We start from the raw sequence: 18,831 nt of genomic DNA, 5'->3' as shown, positions 1-18,831 counted from the left end.
GGGGTCAGCGGCGCTCTCTTTCTTACCGCTCTTCCATCCCTCTTTCTCTCCTTCTCTCTCTATCTTGCTACCTTGCATACTCGGACCGTACGCGGGGTCCCGGCAAGATCGCATTATTCTTCATCGTCTCCACACCGGCTGGACTGTACGCACGGATGCCTAAAACATACAAGGTCATCAGATATGACCCCTTGTATCTCCCCCCCACGCGCTCTCTCCTCTCTTTCCTGTATCCACACATCTTCTGAAGATTTTTGGGCTTGCAAGTTATCGCTCGCATATCTCCGGTGGTCCCCGCCTTCACTCTTGGATCTACGTTGATGATATGACCTTCTCGAATGTGATGGATAGCTCGGATAGAGAAAAAGAGAAGAAGGATGAAACCGCAAACATGTTGCAAGATATGGTGTTGTTGAGAAGTGATTAGAAGTGATAGAGTGGAAAAGGGATCAAGGGTGTGGTTTCAAAATGGATGTCGAGAAGGAAGAAGAAAAACTCGAGAAATTATAGAATTCATTTGAAAGGAATAAAACCAGCAAATTCTGAAAACATAAAACAGCTTGTAATTAGCAGATGAGACAATATAAAAAGCTCCTGTTACCATGAAACCTGTAGTAGAAGGGTCCCCTAATTCAAAAATGTGAGCCGATTTTTCTTGGTTGCTTTGAAAGATTTCAGAAAACTATAAACTAATGAAACATTGGTGATATTATGATGGATAGTTTATCAATTAAAAAGAAGGGTCCCCTAAACAACAATTTTGACCGAATTTAGTTCTAGTGAGAGGTATAAAATATTTTTCACCTGATTGAATAATTTCCATTTTATGATGAGTATTCAGTTTATAATTTTCGATTTCAGTGTACCGTATTTCCTATAATAGAAGCCCATGGACATCTATTTTTCAACCTCTCTCTCTCTCTCAGGGTGGGCTTCAATTAGAGGGTGGGCTTCTATTTTTCAATGATTAATTTTCAAAAAAAATTTGTTCAAAAGATCAGAAATTTGGCAATTCGGAAGTTAAGAATTCTGAACTTCGAGGTTTTCTTTCGAATTCGAAGTTTTCATTCTGCAATTTTAAACTCCGAAATTCGGAATTGATGAAATTCTGAGATTCCAGAATCTCAAAATACAAAATTCAGGGATTTTGTATATCAGAAATTGAGAAATTTTCAAGTTCTAAAATACCAGTTCCAAAAATTCTGAAATTTTTAATCATCGAATTTTCTCTAATAGACGCCCATGAGCTTCTATTAGAGGGTGGGCTTCTATTTTTCGAAGCACCTTGCGGGGTGGGCTTCTATTAGAGGTGGGCTTCTATTAGAAGAAATACGGTATTTGTATATTTTTGAATATTAAAAATTAAGACCAGTTGTGAATTTAATTACGGTCATGTGAAAAGCGCATATAAAAGTGCAAAAGAATTTAAAGGCGCAAGAATTACCGTATTTTTAAGCATATATCGCATATCGTATTCATTTTTGATAATTTTTGTTCGATGCGAATCGGAAAAATTGATTTAAAATAATGAAAATTCAAAAAATGAAAAAATAGAGGAACGGTTACGGTAGTTTGCTGTTTACATGCGCCTGACGAGTCCTTAGTTTGTAATTTGTACTCATTACGGACACGGGTGATAGAGCGAATTTTGGTTTTACAAAACTCCCGAAATTAAAAACTGTGTTCAAAAAAAAATTCTCACGAATTTGTAGACAGTTTGTGTTTGAAAAACAATTAATACTTGAATAAGCTTTTCAAAAATCACAATTTTCAAATTGGTTATCAATTTGCGAAAATTCTAGTAAATGGTTGAGTTTCAAAATTAATACACCTAAACGTTTTAATTTTGGAGAATCAAAATCAGGACTGTAATTTAGAACTACACGTTTACCTGAGCGATTTGAAAAACAATTACTTTTAAAAATGAGATTCTCTCCTACAAATACTACAATTGACTTCTAAAGTGATTAAGGATCAACACAAACGTTGTTCAACACGAAACAACTCCGAAATGTTATTGCCTCGTTTCCCCTAATAAAGAAACGAATTCACTTGACATCATACAAGTACCGAAGACATAGCTTACCGAACAACACAACATTTGTTTCGACCCCCCAATTTGAAAACTGGTTCAGTATATGATGTGAAGAAAAGAAAAGAGATCCATAAAAGTGTAACGGAGTGCTTTTTTTCATAGGCATGAGGAATTCAAAAGGACATTCTGAGGCCAAGCCGACCATAAAATACCAGGTGTTAGGGGTCACCACCACAAGCATTGCTCTCAGAAGTCGTCATTCATCCGTTCATACGGAGTCTGCACGTTATTGATCTATTGAAGTCCTATATTTCATATTCATATAAAACCAATTTCCAAACCCGTTCAGTTTTATCCGATAGATCGAGGTCATGTTATTTTCTTCGGATGAAAAATGGCTGTACTTTTTTTCTTTTCAACAATCCTTCCCGATTCTTCCAAATCGGCCTCTTAAAGATTTTATCTTCAATCGTACATTTCCACAGGTCTCTCTCCTCCCGCTTTCGTCAACTTTATTGACCCTAACTATTAACCTTATCTTTATCACATCTTCGTCCGAAACTTATCATCTGTACTCGTAAAATGCCGACGGGGACTATTTACTCAGGGGACCAACCACTGGTCCCTTGATAACCTTATGCGTGGTATAACATTAAGTTGAATGAGGGAATGAACAATGTTGGGCGAGTATTTGCATGCAACAAAGGGTGTGGGAACAATGAGTTTCCGTTTTCTTTTGGCTACCGTACACATTTTTTTATTTAGTAAATGAATGTTCATGTCCTATTCATGGTTGCATACTCCCTCTCAATGTTTATCTTCATGCTCCGATTGAGTCTGCGGTATTTCAAATTTATGTGTTTAGAACACTCCCCCATTCCCCGTAATCAATTCTCACGGTATCGGTGTCATTTAGTATTGAACACTTTAATGTAATCGAATACTGAAAAGCTATAGTAGTCGGTTTGAAATGTTTAGAGAATCAGAAATTAAACCATAGTGCTCTGAAGGTCGGAGCTGTTTGGAGCTCTCTACTCACAAATTTGCATAAATTGAGCATGTCGTACTGTATTTCATTGCATTTCATTTGGAGCGAAGATGAGTACTTTCTGGGTTATTTCTCTGGTATTCGTTCTGTAACTAATTTTTATTTATCCAGATGATCCATGTTTTTGGGTTAGTTGGTCCGCAATATTCTGTCTTCGAGTTAGGTTACTAGTTTTGGGTATTCTTTGTAGTGGTTGTTTTAAAGAAAAAACAAAAAAAACCTTGTTAAATGAAAAAAATGGACTGCAAATAGAAAAACAAGCTTGATTCATAATTTAACCCATAACTAAATATCGTTGAAAACATTTTCGTCACTAATAAATCGGTTATTTCATAACGCTCCAACATTAAGATTACGGTACCTTTTTCTCGTAATAGTTGTCGCATGTCCATTGTCCGTGGCAGACCATATTTTGCAATTTGTCAGGTTTTAAAACGACAGATGATCTTTATTATCACACGCTGTTCATTCAAAATACTATTTTCTTTCAATGTACGGACACCCAGTTCGTCAACTTTGAGCCAATAAATCTCATTTTCTGTAGAGATTATCAAATAGATTTCAACGTACGAAATATTTATGATAATTATAAAATTTAATAAATCCAAAGTTAATTGACCCAGAACTAAAATTAAAGGGGAGGGTCATCCTTGTAGTGTTACGGTAACAACATTTACTGTTTTTCTTTTCAAGGTTACTAGCAGAGAGTATTCTAAACTTCTTTACTAATTTCAAACATAATTTTCAATCTTCGTGGTCTATCAAAATATTCTTGGTGAGTACTTTACTGTAGTTTCAGATGTTTCAAGTTCTAATTAAGGCTAAAATCATAACGAATAGTATTCAAATCAGATCTAAAATCTTTTGTTCACAGTTCATTTTTTACTGCAGTTGCTGTTATATTATTAATAGAAATTCAATAATTTCGTAAAATTTATGCAGTAGTATAACAAAAACGTATTCGGTGTTTGTAAAAGTTTTGAGAAGATAGTCGAAATGTTCTTCAGATATTTTTGATCAATTTCTGAAATTGAACAGCCATTATCGTGAGTAAAAAGTCATACAAATGAAAATCATAACGGTGTTCCTCGAAATGGCAGTTATCCAATTCGACTGACAGTTAAATTTCGAATCCTTGAGAAAAACGAAAATTGTAAGGACAGAGGATTCTATTGTTTCAAAGTACCCCGGAAGGGTCTTATACGGGAAACCCTTTATTAGAAAAGCTTTTCTAACAGGTTATACAGCAATACAGTTTTTATTATGCTTTAAAATTTATCAAAGTAAACTATAATTATATTTGAATAATGAGCGTTCATGTAATACTGCGTTCCCGTAATAATATAACTCGTTTTTACTGTGAAAATGCAATAAACTTTGATTCCTTGACTTTTTTTTAAATAGATTCTTGGAAGATAGTTTTTACAATAAGATATAAAAAATACTTTTTTTCAGTCGATTTTCGGCTATTTTGATCATTTTCAAAAGTCTGGAACTCGGTGGACAAGTTTTCGATCACTTTGCCATTGCTCGCTTTTGTACTGTAAACACGAAAAAACTGTTTTTCGGAAATAGGCAAACAGCTGAAAAACCAGGAATTTTCAAAGCATTATGAAAATGCACAGACTGCGATCTCGTAGATAATCTGAATCGTTAATGATTTCGATTTTCAAGTCCTCGAAACTTCTAAAAAACATTTCTAGTTGCTCGTTTAATGTTTTTTTCTTCTATGTGAAATGGAAATCTCCACCACCTGTCATTGCGTAGTCTAGTCCAACAAGCGATTACCACTACCATTGATTTTTTCCCATTTCCACATTGATTTTTATTAGCCTTCCCACAGGACACGTCGTCTTATAAATGGTGTGAAAACTGCAACAGTGCTCTATTGAGATACAATAGTTACGCCATCACCCCCGTCTCGCTCACACACACTGCATACCTTTTCCTTGCCACCCCACATCACCTTTCTCACCATTTGCACCCACTCATCTTTGTCATTGTGCGTCTTATTTCTACTTAGGCCACCTCTCTTGCATCCCCTCTTTTGATTTCTTAACGGATTAATGCTAATTTTATTGTTTCTTTTCTTCTTAGCTTTTCTATACCCCAACGCCGACTTGTCTGGTTTACGCCTCTTTGAATTTTGTTTGCTATAGATACCCAAAGTGTTAGTGTGGTTTTTTTTCAAAGTTTTATGTCTTCCCATGTTTTACAGTGTGGGCAATTTGTCAGCTCGAGATGTTTCTCAGCTGGCGAGCCCATTTCCAAAAGACAAAAGTCTTTTTTGAAATCTTTGGAAATCACCAATAAGTGTGTGGATGTAAGAGTGTGTCCTCTTGGTGTAATTGACGACCATTGGGAGGAGATGGACAACTCTGGGAAGAGCTCCTCGTCTGGTTTTTCGAAAAATACGCCCGCATCTGGTGGGGGGGGGTCCAGATCGGCCCGACGCGACACTCACGCTCTCATCCCTGCCAGTCGTCGTTGTCCACCATCCTCCCATTCACCCTACGTCTTTTGACCACGCCACTCATACGCACACACAGAACGAATGGGCTGTGTTTGGGGCAAGCAGTCAAAGAAGACGACGACGAGGACGATGCATAATGTGTTAGAGGTTATTTTCTTTTCGGGGTCCCTCTCTCTTCTTCCCTCCCCTCGGTTTGCCGCTGTCCACTCGTTTGTCATTGATCGTGGATGGATCGTTTACTTGTGGTTAGGGTGTGTGCTTGGGGCCCGAAAATGTTATGACGTCGGCGTGTCCGGCCCCTCCCTCGAGCTCATTTTATACATCTCATTCATTTTGGTCCTTCCGACATCCGATTTCTTCGATATTTTCCGTTTTTGTTGATTGCTTCTATTTTAAAATTTTCCAAAATTCCCAAATTTTTAGGTAGAATGTCCTACCTGGACGGCAGCAGAAAACTCCCCAAGGACACCAGAAGTTGTGTTGGAGGATTTCGATATGAGGGGCACAAAAAGCAGCTACGACCAAGATACGCACAATCGGAAATTGGAGAGCCGTTCATACCGAAATTCTCAGCGATTGCCAGTGAGGTAATTATTATTATTTGGATTTTTAAAAATTAGTTAGAGAGAAATGGGTTTTCCTATCTTATCAAACTTCGTTTGAGTCTCAAACGGAGTTCCAAACCTCTATCTTATCCCTTACAAACATACAAGTGCTACGGTAAATTCAGAAACACCTGGTTCCTTATCTTATCGTACCTCATAGGACCAACCCTTAGTAAAATAGCGTAACAATAGAGAACAACCAACTCATTCTCTCATTTCAGGGTCAGAAGATAGCTCCACCGAACGAGGACTGGGCTGATAACACCACAGTACTAACTGGTATGACCACCGACTCTTACACAATGGAAGAGAAGGTTTTGTACGCGCCACCGATGAGTCGAGTTGTTGGAAGAAAGTGAGTCATTTACAGTACCGCGTTTTTCACTCGATTTTCAGCAATTCGGCTATTTTCAAGATTCTGGAGCTCGGCTCTCAAGTTTCCGATTATTTTGAAAACTTCAGAGGCTGTGAAACAGACCTAGGTTGAACATTTTGAATTTACAGGATTTTTTATAAATTTCTAGTTTTTGAGCTATTTTCCGATTTTTGAAGGATACCTGTTTTTTCCTGTTTTTATACTGAAACGCCCAAAAAAGATGTCTTCAGAAATTAGCAAAAATATGAAAAACTGAAAATTTTTAAAAAATTCTGTGAACACAAAGTTTTCAAGGCTCCTGAAAATGTTAAAAATGACCTGAAATCAACTGAAATCCACTGGAAAATTGTGATTTTTCATAATTTTTTGACCACTACTGTATTTAAAATCCTTCAAATCTATAAATTCGTTCATTTCAGATGCTCTCGTTTTGTATGGCTCCTTGCATCCACTCTCCTATGCATTATATCCGTGGTCAGCGCGCCGATAATGTCCTCGCTGCCAATTATCGCTCCACAGTTTGGCTTCAGCATGCCGGCAATTCAATGTGACGTGAGTAGTAGTGCCAATTTCAATTGAAGCGAATTAATCGTGATGGATTGCAGGTCGATTGTGAAGGTCTTTTATTTTTAATGGCTATTAAAACGATTTTCCTGGTGATTGCAATTGGAGTGCTCTACTGGAGGAAGGCCATGGCGGATATGCCAAGATTGTATTTCGTGAGAGCAGCTTTGACTTTTTTGGTCATGTTCATTTTGTTCGCTTTTTGGCTATTCTACATTGTCAGAATAATGTTTGAAAGATACGACAACTACAAGTATATCGTGAGTTTTCATCATTTGAAATGGTGTCAGGATTCCCACGGTTTCAGGTTTCCTACTCCACATCTCTCTTGGATGCTCTCCTTTGGACACATTACCTCTCAGTGGTGCTTCTGGAGCTCCGTAGACTCCGTTCTCAGTTCATCGTTACAATTGTTCGTGACCCAGATGGTGAGATGCACACACTCAACATCGGAGCCGGATCGATTCAAGAAGCAGCAACAGAAATCTTGAGATTCTACACAACCAGATTCTCTTCATTCAACATTCACCTGGACAACGCACGACAGACAGCTGTGGCTAAACAATCTGGAATGCAGGGGGGAACTGCTGGATTCAAAATGTACAATATTGAGCAGTTCGGAGGACAAGAGACCGTTAGTGAGGTTAACACTCGGGCGTTGATGGAAGCAGCGGCTCGGAGAAGGATTGGAGGGTACAATGAGGTTATGCAAGAGGAACTTGATTTTGAGAAGAGAGTCAAGAAGAGAAAGTGAGTTTTTTTTTAATATTTGAATATCACTTAGAAAATTTTTGGCTTAAAAACACCGATCCACACAAAAGATGTTTCCAGGTACCGCTTGATGGCTGCCACAGAAGACGCATTTGCTCATGTCCAAAATAGTGCCGATGGCAACGGACAGAAAACAGGAATGAACAATCAAATGGACTCGCTCACCGCTGCTCAAAACGTCTTCACTTGGATCGTCCGACCACTGACAAAGTACTTGAAAACGACACGTCTCCAGTCGAGACACCCATCAGCTGAAGTCACCAGACACATTGAGAGGTACCTAAATTTCAAACAGAGGCCCATAATTTAAAGCTATTTTTCCAGATGCCTCACTCTGAAACTCTCTCATCGAACCTTCCTTCAACGGTTCTTCAGCGACCGCATCCCACATCGAGAAACCATCACAGAGTCGAAATGGTCGGTGATTTGTGACGAGTCAGTGAGCTCGGGTGTGCAGCATGGAACGTATCTGGTGCTCAAGTCGCATAATTCGGTTAGTGGTTTTTTTACTTTGAAGTTCGTGAATTCGAATTCACAGAAGATTCTGGGCAGTGGAATTCGTGATATTTGAAATAGTTTTAGTAATGTTTCAGTATCAGAATTGTAAAAATACTGCATAATTTCTAATATTCGGTCAAGCTTAGAAACTTTAAATAATTCTGAATATCAGAAAATTTTCAAAATAGGTTTTTGGTATTTTTGGAATTCTCATAGTTCATTGCTGGTTGACACCAATTGTTTTTGGAACCTGAACCTATTCCGATTCGGTTTTTCGGACACAAGAATACTGTCAAGCTTCCGTTAGGGTGATAATTTTGACTTTGTATCAAAATAAACTTCCTTCAACTATTAGAAAGATCCTTCTGACTGAATTTCTTAAAAAAAGACAAACCTGACGTTTCAGTCAAAATTTATAAATTTGAACAAAGAAAAATTAAAATTCAGTGAATCTTTTAAAAATTTCCACATCAAATATATAAAGTCCAAGGCTCATGAATGTGATTTCTTTTATAAGAAATATGCCACTTTCCAAAATTGGAACTTTCAAAAATTAATAATATATATATTCAGGATGTCGACTATGGAGTACAACTTGTCTGCACAATCACAAGCATTCCATTCTTCAACCTAACGGAACAAGCCAAATCGGGAAGCGAGAAGTTTTCGCTGAAGATTAGCAACGAGTCGGCTGTCTAAATCGAAATCTAACAATTTTGAACCCCCCTATACCTGTCTATTTCATACTGTCATTATCAATGTCTTCTCACACTCTTATCCACTGCCTTTTGTAATTAATTGTCCTCTTCACCCTTGATGTTACTGTATACGGGTTCCATCTGACCGAAAAAAAACTTTCTGACATTTTTTTTTGCTGAAATCACGTCTTTGTTCTTTATGTACATCTTTAGTTTGATTTATGGTCTGTGTGTTTTATTCTGCTTTATTTTTTTTTCAAATCTTTAATTTTTCAATTTCTGGTTAATAATGAAATGTGATTATTTATTAAGACATGGATCAAAAGCATCGTTTTGAGATCGGAAAGTTTGGAATAATTTGTTTGGGTGACTTAGCATGGGGATAGATGTACATCGAGAAATACCCGTAACACATCACTAAGAAGAGAACATGTCAAATCGAGAGTATGGTGTAAAGAAGAAAAAGTTAAAATTGATAAGACGATACGATGAAAAAAAAACGGCGGCTGAAGACTTCAGATGAAAAGTCTTGGGAAGATGAGACTTCTCTTCTTTCTGCCGAATCTGCTGTTTGTGATTCTCTGACTGTTGAAAAACGTGGAAATTCTGTCGTTGATGGTTGGATCCATATCGTAGACGATACCATTCTCGTCCATGAACTGGTTTGGCGAGAAGTTGTCGTTGATCTGTTTTTGCTTTAAAAAAAATACGAAAATTGATTCCAAAATAGCCTAAGTTGCTTACCCAATCGTCTTCCCCGCGTAAATGAAGAATCGGACGGAAATCGGTGTTCTGCATGCCTAACCGACGGCGTGTTAGCTTCTCGGATCTGTAGGCATCGAGAAGACTCATCGATGAGACGATTGTGACGATCAGGTTGAAGAAAAGGATCTGACGGAATATCTGTGACAGCATGACGAACTTTTGAAGATTGGGCTGAATACGGAAGTTGAGACAAGAGAGAAGGGGGAGGTGGAGATGATAGTTTACAACTGACAGATGCGCCGGTTTAAATAGAAAGATATGATAATAGAGGATCGAAAGAAAAACACAAAACGACGAAATAGAATTAGGTGAGGGACACACGACGACTTCTTCTCTTTTTACACTATCAGAAAAGGGTGGTATCATACTGTCACACGAGGCGACGACACATAACAGAGACGAGAAGGCAGAGAAGTGAAGATGTTTGAACTTTGGGCTTTGTCATCTCTCCGATAAAACCTATTACGACCATTTGATTCAAAAAATGATGCAAATTGTTTGGTTTCGGTTTTTTCCAGCTTTGTTTTGGAATACGAAAAAAAAGGAAGCAAATGATGTGGAGTAGTAAACAAAATAAACCTGAATTCGATTGTTATTGAAATAATAATTTTCCAATAGTTGGAAAATGTGTTATTTTTAAATTAAATTTGTCTCTGAACTTTTAAAGATTAACACAAACAGTTCATAATTAGTGTAGAACAGAAATTTGTTTTTCAGATCATCCAAAAATAAATTCTGTTCTATTGGGTAAATTTCCAGTAGGAAGAACATTTGCAATTTGATCTACAGTATTCCCCTTATTAAGAATTTTCCCGAAGTGTCAATTTGGAGCTCAACAATAAGTCGGTTCATAAGAAACACGAAACGTATATGATTTTCGTACATTTTGACAAGTTTCAGGATCTTGGAGTTCGGCTGTCAAGTTTCCGAACAATTTGAAAACTTCGGCGGGTCTAAAACAGACCTAGATCGAAAACTCTGCATTCATAGAACTTTTTGAAAATTTCTAGATTTTCAGTTATTTGCCATTTACTCAACGACACCCTTTTTAAAAAGAAATTTAAATACAATATTGTCAATCTAGAGTTGTTTATACGCTCTGAAATTTTCAAGGTGATTGAAAATTCGTAAGCCGAGCTTCTAAAAACGTTCAAAACGGCAGGAAATCTATTTTATATTCAGGAGGCAAGCTTATCTTCTAAGCCAAAACTTTCCAAAGCTTAAGTTTTGATCCATTCTCTTACCAAAGAACATTTTCAGAAATGACACCATTACCTTGAAAAACGAAAACTTGAAATTAGAAAAAATTTATTGCAAAAAATACCTATTTGAAAAAATCTGAAAGTGTAATAAAGACCAGTTGAAAATTTGGTGAGATTTTGTAATTTGTGGAGTACAAAACGAAATACATATGTCAATTATTATATCAATTTGTTTTCTTAGTTGACTTTTTGAGAAGAACAAGAGCTAGTATCCCAAAAGACACTACTGCAACTACAGTGACCAGTATGAGCCACATGGTGCAGTAGAAATCGCATTCCGGTGGTCCCCAAGTTTGTTTATTGATTGTCCCCGCGGTGTCTCCCAGAAATCTGAATTGTTTTGCATCTGACGCCACTTGATGTAACACCATCCATGTGCAATCCTCGATCACGCCTGATGATGTATCACATTTCCAGCATTCGGGCGTCTCAGCGCATTTTTCCACCCTGGAAATCGTACACTATTTTACGACGTCACACACGACCGTGTTTTTCGTTTTTCGTCGGGTGTCAAAAGACAGTCGTTCAAGAAATCATTAGATCGGACGACGACGACGACTTTTGAAAACAAAGTGTTAGAAAAGAAGACACTAAAATGTTCAATGGAACTTTGTAATCTCTATGCAATAAGGCTCTGATAAGAGGGGAATCCTGATCGTTCTCTGAGTTGTCTTACCATCTGATCAGACTTATAGCATCATTCTTCAATAAAACGGCCATCGGGAAGTGAGGCATCAACGAACTGGAGGGGAAGTACGGACGATAGCCTATAATGTATGTGTCTTTTTCATGATCGCCCAAAGAACAATCAGTTCCCTACCAGAAGACGTGACTTTTCGACGTTTATCATGTGAAATGTATGTGATCGCGTATTTGGACGATCGTCTGAACGGTCCGGCTTGCATCAGTTTGGTATTCAGAATTTCCAAGTCATGAGTCAACCACAGTACGTTTGAGTGATGAGTAAGGATCTCCTGGAAATGAGAAAAACCATTGAAACAGAAGAATCCCATCTGCGAACAACGTTTCTGATCTACAATAAACTTGTGACGTAGTATCGTTCGTTTCTGACTAGCACCCTAGATCACTGTGCTAGTGACGTTTCGAAGTGGTCTTGAACCCATTGGATCTCTGGGAATGGCTTAGTTCAAAAAGTTTTGTCATCATAATACAATCATTTCTTGTTTTGAATAAATCATCATCTCGGAGAGATATGCTGATTTAAGATTTATTGTTTTAGCTAAAAGTGATATCATTTCGGATCAAAAATGTCTAGATGAACTTTTTCAAAAATCAAAACATTGATCTAAAATTAGTAAAATGGTTCTAAAAATGACAGTTTTCATGATGCGTGTTTTTTAACTTCAAGCATTTTTTGAAAGTGTGGCAATTGTTTGTGTTACAAACTTTGAAGATGGTTTTGGTTTGAAAAACATGTTGAACTGGAAATTATGAAATGCTGTAAGTCAACTTTGACAAATCTTCCGTATTTTTCCGTACCTTTACCCGTAAATTTGTGATTTTCCCGATTTTTTTGACCGGACGTTTCAGAACTATCGAATTTCCTAACTGTTACAAAACCGTGAAGTTTCATTTTAGAACCGTGAATTCTTAGAAGCTTGATGTTTCAGAACCGCGAGGTTTCATAGCCTTGACGTTTCAAAACCAGGACGTTACAGAACCATGAATTTTCAGAACCGGTTTTTTTGGAACCGCAATGTTTTAGAAGGGTGATGTTTCAGAACAGTGACGTTTTAGAACGACGACGTTGCAAAACTGACTGTTACAAAACGATTGGCAAATAGCCGTTCTGAAACGTCGTGGTTCTACAGCGCCGAGGCTAAAAAACGTTGTGGTTGTGAAACATCACGCTTCTGCAACATTGTGGTTCTAAAAGGACCGGTTCTGAAAAAGTCAAAAAACCAGCATAATAGGAAAAATAATTAGAAAAATACATTCGTGTAGTCCTCGTGGACAAAAGTGTTTACCAGAAAATTTCGGTAAATTTTAACCTGTCAAATCTATCATCATATAATTATCAGTAAAACTACCGAAAAAGAGTTTTCTCGATCTTTATGATGTTCTGTTGCCTTCATCAATAGTTCCACCTCACCTTCAAATAAAATGGTGTGCTCGCCGCTTTCCCATTTCCCCTATTTTTGAAATTCACCACTTCCACATTTCTAATACTGATTAATTGACTCTCCAGCGCGGTCTGAAATAAAGTATAACTTCTGATGATTTTTGCCTTACGATGTTTGATTCACAAAAACTGTCTTTTTCTTTACTTTGTACTGTTCATATCTTGTTTTCCTTTTCAACTGATTGTCAATGTTTCTTTTTCATAACTTAACATCAGTTTTGTTTAGTTGCAAGCCTTGTTGGTATCATATGAGAATTTTCCTACCATCTTTCTTTTCTCATCAACACATACACGGTAGATCAAGAAAATTAACTGGGTTTGATGGGTTTTTTTTTCCCTGACAAAGAATGACCTCGACGTGATAAAAACCGTCGGACACGAAAATACAGATACTGAACGAACCCCGTTGGCATGATCAAAGATAATCAACTTTGTCGTTGGGAAGTTTCGATGGATCGAAGCGATGAGCACCAGAAGCCGGTTGACATCATTCATAGAGGCAGACAGCCCAAACACAAGGTCATCGGACCTGCAATCGTATTTGTATTATTTTTAATGATGAATTGTGTGTTATTGAAAACTATAGTTTTTGATCGAGGAAGAGTTGTGACTAAAAGGCGAATTCGAAAGATCACTCCTATCAATCTGGGTGATCTCTGTTATAACTGAACCGACACATTTGGCGTGCTACCTTGATCGAAACGTGCAATATCATTTTCATTCTGTGTTAACGTTCACAGATGGTTTTAGGGGTTACAAACTAGAGATACGGGGACTTTCCGAAAATATATATTTTTTGTCATGTGACCGGAAAAGATGATAGATCAGAAGTCTAAATATTTGCAGGCGGTGATGATGGATCATAAGCAAAACTGTCGGGTACAAGTTTTGGGGGTGATGAAAAAAGGAAAGCGTAGGGACAAGAATCAAACGTATCAAAGTGCCAAATTTAGGACAAAGTTAAAAGGGGAAACACATTTGGAAATAAAATTTTGTTATGTGTATGAATTAGGAGATACAGTACGGGTGAATAAGATATACAAAAACTCATTTTTCAGTTGATATCCCGGTCAATTTGACAGATTAGCAAGGGGCTGGGGCTGGGTTGTCAAGTTTCCGATCAGTTTGAAACTTTTCGGGAGTTTAAAATATAACTAGATTGGAAGTTTTGCATCACACAGGGACAAAAGGGGTATCTTTCAAAAATCGGCAAATAAAAACTCTGAGAATGCAAAGTTTTTAATATAGGTCTGTTGCACATCTTTCATAGATTTCAAAGTAATGGGAAACTTGACAGTCATGCTCCGGACATCTAAAAATGATCAAAACATCGGAACCGGACTACCGCAAATCGTCAAAATGGCCGGAATGCCAACTGAAAACATTTTTTTTCTGTAAATTATTGAAAAATCCTGAGTCAAGGAAAAAATGAAAACTTCAAGTTCATTTTACATATATTGGAAACCGAAAAAATAAACTCATGTTATACGAGATACCATCCAAATTGACAGAATATGTGAGAAATCGATCACAATTTTGAATGGAAAGCAGATTTTGAATTTTTTTCATTTAATGAAATATTTTGGATCTTCAAAAAATCCAAAAAAATACTCAAACTTTGAATTTAAGGGGGTTTGTTTTCAGAAAAATCATTAATTAGAAAGACTTCAATATTAGGTTGGAAGGAAAGTGAATGTCCATTTTTTTAATTCGTGAATAACACAAAAATCAGAATTATCCACGATTGACAGTATGCACCGTTGTGGTCCACGACATGCTCACAACATTTAGGTATCTTGTGAATGACATCCTTCAAAAAGCCAGCTGACCGCGAATCAAAGTATGTCTTCAGTGCCGTATTTATCTCATGGACCGTGCAAAATCAATTTCCTTCCAGATGACGTTGCATATCTCAATAATTAATAATAAAAGGGTCAAGTCTGGAGTTTAAGAAACGTGGACAGCCGTCCATTCAAAGCGGCTTAGGACTGAATTGTCTTTCCTTGAATGACGCGATATCCTATGTTCCACGGAAAGTCAAGTAAGATCTGAGCCGCTTCAGCTGGGCGGTTCTTCTTTACGCCCTCTCAAACTCTTGGTTTGGGTCTTTTATTTTTAATAATTAGGAGATATGCGTCATTTGGAGGGAAATAGTTCAACACTGTAGATGAGATAAAATCTGGACTGAAAAAAATACTTTGAGTCGCGACCAGCTGGCTTTAGGAGGTATGGTATCCACAAGTTATCTGAATGTTGTCAACATGTCCTGGACCATACTGCTAATCTTGGATAATTCTTGTTTTTGTGTTATTCACGAATTAAAAAATGGACAGTTACTTTCCTTCCAACCAGAGATCCACGGACAGACCACTCAAACACTTTCGGACAACGGGAAATGTCCGAAGTTGACAACTGTTATTAGGAGATATGCAACATCATCTGGAGGGAAATAGTTCAAGACTGTAAATGACATAAAATCTGCACTAAAAAAATACTTTGAGTCGCAACCAGCTGGCTTTTGGAGGGATGGTTACTTGAGTATTGTCAGCATGTCCTGCACCACGACGGTGCGTACTGTCAATATTAGATAATTCTTGTTCTTGTGTTAATCACAAATGAAAAATGGGATGTTACTTTCCTTCCAACCAGAGTTCCACGGACAAGCCACTCGGACACTTTCGGACAACGGGACATGTCCGAAATTGACAACTGTCCGAATGTGTACGAGTGTGCTGTCCGTGCACCTCTGCATCCAACCTAATACAAGGAACCTACATCATTTCTCAAGACAGCGTTATTTCGCAATAAGGCGTATTGTTTCGAGAAAAACATTATTTTATGATGGAGCCAAGACTACGACAGATATAGATAAAGATTTTAAGTAAACTAGTTACGAAAATTCCTTAATCTCAAACTATTCAATATCGAATACCTTTTTAAAGCCGTTTTGCTACAAAACTCAACTTTCCTACTGGTTTCAAAATTTTCAAAATATCTTGAATGTTTTAATTTTTAAAACATTATTTTTTCGAAGTTTGATCCGGGCCGCCACACCGGAAAACTTTAGATTCTGTCCGAAGCGGCGAAATTCATGTGTTACTAGCAAAAATTAAAAAATTAAACGAGCAAACTTTTATAGGCAACTGATTTTCTATAATTTTTACTAAATGGGATTTTATTCGTTTCTAGTCTTCTACAAACCTCCGGATCCATCCATCATAAATCCAATTTTCTAACCAATTCTTTTTTTACAATGACTTTTTCAATGTTTGCAAGGTTTTCTAGGGTCAGTTGGCGTCCAAATAGCAAACGAAAAGAGATGAGAGCAGGTGGCGACATCCCCGTTGTCTCATCAATGTTTCAAACAAAATTGAAAATTAAAGAGTGGTCTTCACCGTCAAGGTCAGTTCGACTTTAAGTTCTTTTTTTGGAATCTTTGATTTTTTTTTCAAAATCTTTCCCAAATGGTCCCTTACAATAGAGAAATCTAACCTCGTTTGCTCTTCTTTTTCCATCAATTCTGGACATGTTACGAAACATTTGCCGCACAATTGTGAGTCATCCGGATGTGGATAACAATTCCTTGTTTTCCCGCCATCACAACTGCATTCTTGCGAAACATTCAACCAGAAAGGATTGCCATATGCTTGAAATTGTACAAATTCTGCGACTTCTTCGTAGAAAACCTGCGATGATTTTTAAATTTTATTTACCGGAAAATGTGAAGTGACTTACTGTTATACAAGTGATGAAAAACCCGATGCAAACGATTTTGAAAAATAAGGATTCCATATCCGACTTCTATTGACTTTAAGTGTTGTGAGGAGAGTAGTGAAAAAGGAGAAGAGGATCTGTTCTTGGCAAAAATCAATGCGCAGCCGACGACGATGAGCTTATTCTCTGGAGAAGCGCACAGTGAGAGTGTGAAGACGCAGACGGCGCGTTCGTTTGCTCGAGGGGCCATTGGAAGGAGAAGAAGAAGATCTTGATGCACCCGTCACTTGTTACCCCCGGTCATTTCTCATGAATTTCTTTTGTCAATTGAGCGCAGCGCAGCAATTGGGTCTTTTCTCACTTAATTCATCATTTGGAAAAGATGCGGAATTTTCGCTTTTCTCATAAAATGTGTGATGTGCCCAGTTTGTCATTTCGAAACATTTTTTCAGATATCATGTTTTTGATTATCTTTCTCGAAGATATCTGGCTTGAAAAATTAATACATGGTCACACTCAATTTTTGCTAAAAAACAAAAACCCAATATTTGACTGTATCCCGGTTTTTCAAAATTTTCCATACTTAAGAATCAGTTCGCGGATTTTTTCCAGTTTGTCCCGAAATTTTTTCCTAGCAAAAAATTTTGGGATACCAATGCCGAGCAATTCTGAAAGGGGTCTCAACCTGGTTCAAAAGAAAGATAGCGATACAGTACTGCTTTCGCACTTTCACTTTTATAAGTTCGATGCAATTTTCAGAGCCCAGCTGTTTTCCGAATATACTCTCTAAGTTTCTAAGATTATAATTTTGCAGTCTAATTTTTACAGTTTGATTTTTGGAGAATTCTCATTTTGCGTAATTCAAAATTTCCTATTATCTGATAACAAACCAATTCAACACTATGGTCTAAAATCCAAAAAATCCTGCAGTCTTGCGTGTATGTCAGCCGTCGGGGCTTGAACTTTTAAGATCATGGCAGGCTGCATATCGTAACTCCAGAAAAATTCCGAAAAATGTCCCATCTCTTCTCTTCTAAACGGATCTCTCATCTATCTCCCAACCCTGAAACTTCCACTAAGAACCACGATTTTGAATGGGAGTTTTCTATTTTCCATGGTCTCTTCTCTCCAAACATCTCACATTTTTCCGCTTCCCTTCACCCCCATTCACTTTTTTTTCTCTGAGCAATTTATCACTCTTTTTAGTGCCACCCGTGGTCAGTCCCTTCCCAGTTTTTTCCGCTTTTTTCCAAGTTCGGTTCTTCCCCATTTGGTCGCCGTTAAAGAAAAACTTTCCTATGCTTTTGTTTTTTCATTCCCCTTTTTGGGCATTTTTTTCTCTTCGCTTTTCTTTTGAGAATCATGATTTGATTTCTATATTTTCTATTGGTTCTTTTTTCGGCTCTTTTCTGAATCATTGCGAAACATACAACATGAAACATCATCACGATTCCTTTTTTGCGAATCTGGACGCGGGGCAAATGTTTTCATAATGATTCACCTTGGATCAAAAATCGAGGGCAGGTGTAGAGGATTTTTTTTGAGGTGTTATGTTTGAAAAACTCGAAAAAGTTTGAAATAGAAAAATCGAAAAATTGACGGTTCAGAAAACATGAGAGCATTGAAAACAAGTTATAAAGAGTACAGTGTCTTCTCTGCTAGAAGCCTGTTAACTTGAGCTTAATTGTCTTGAAACCTGTGAAAGATATCAAACATATGTCAACTGATAAATTACTTATCATAATATTACCAATATGTGTCAGTCAACTGTTCACCAAATTTTGCTATCTTTTATAGAAGAGATACCGAAAAAACCTCTAATAGAACGACACCCGGATGTTGCCGGGGGAGGGGAGTGAATAATGGAAGACAGGGGAAA

At 37.4% G+C, this 18,831-nt stretch overlaps 3 protein-coding genes across 3 annotated transcripts; 1 reads left to right on the top strand and 2 right to left on the bottom strand.

The window, feature by feature from the left end:
• Positions 1 to 5,984: 5,984 nt before the first annotated feature.
• Cbr-vang-1 lies at positions 5,985 to 9,069 on the top strand (the record flags this gene model as incomplete). Its single annotated transcript, XM_002643768.1, has 8 exons — positions 5,985 to 6,143; positions 6,383 to 6,516; positions 6,957 to 7,089; positions 7,143 to 7,361; positions 7,409 to 7,851; positions 7,933 to 8,148; positions 8,197 to 8,365; positions 8,944 to 9,069. 8 exons carry the CDS (start codon positions 5,985 to 5,987, stop codon positions 9,067 to 9,069), a joined length of 1,599 nt encoding a protein of 532 aa, XP_002643814.1.
• A 514-nt stretch (positions 9,070 to 9,583) lies between these two features.
• On the bottom strand, positions 9,584 to 9,983 carry CBG02028 (the record flags this gene model as incomplete). Its single annotated transcript, XM_002643767.1, has 2 exons — positions 9,584 to 9,763; positions 9,813 to 9,983. The coding sequence occupies 2 exons, from the start codon at positions 9,981 to 9,983 to the stop codon at positions 9,584 to 9,586; spliced, it is 351 nt and encodes a 116-aa protein (XP_002643813.1).
• Positions 9,984 to 11,259: 1,276 nt separating this feature from the next.
• On the bottom strand, positions 11,260 to 17,030 carry CBG02027 (the record flags this gene model as incomplete). The annotated part of the gene is made up of 7 exons (XM_045239035.1): positions 11,260 to 11,542; positions 11,772 to 11,862; positions 11,916 to 12,069; positions 13,209 to 13,310; positions 13,641 to 13,767; positions 16,731 to 16,924; positions 16,974 to 17,030. The coding sequence occupies 7 exons, from the start codon at positions 17,028 to 17,030 to the stop codon at positions 11,260 to 11,262; spliced, it is 1,008 nt and encodes a 335-aa protein (XP_045092010.1).
• Positions 17,031 to 18,831: the final 1,801 nt, after the last annotated feature.

The sequence above is a fragment of the Caenorhabditis briggsae genome, assembly GCF_000004555.2.
Source record: "Caenorhabditis briggsae complete genome, chrX, whole genome shotgun sequence".
NCBI lineage: Eukaryota > Metazoa > Nematoda > Chromadorea > Rhabditida > Rhabditidae > Caenorhabditis > Caenorhabditis briggsae.
The sequence above is the reverse complement of the archived record's forward strand: the minus strand, read 5'-3'. Positions and strand labels throughout refer to the sequence as shown.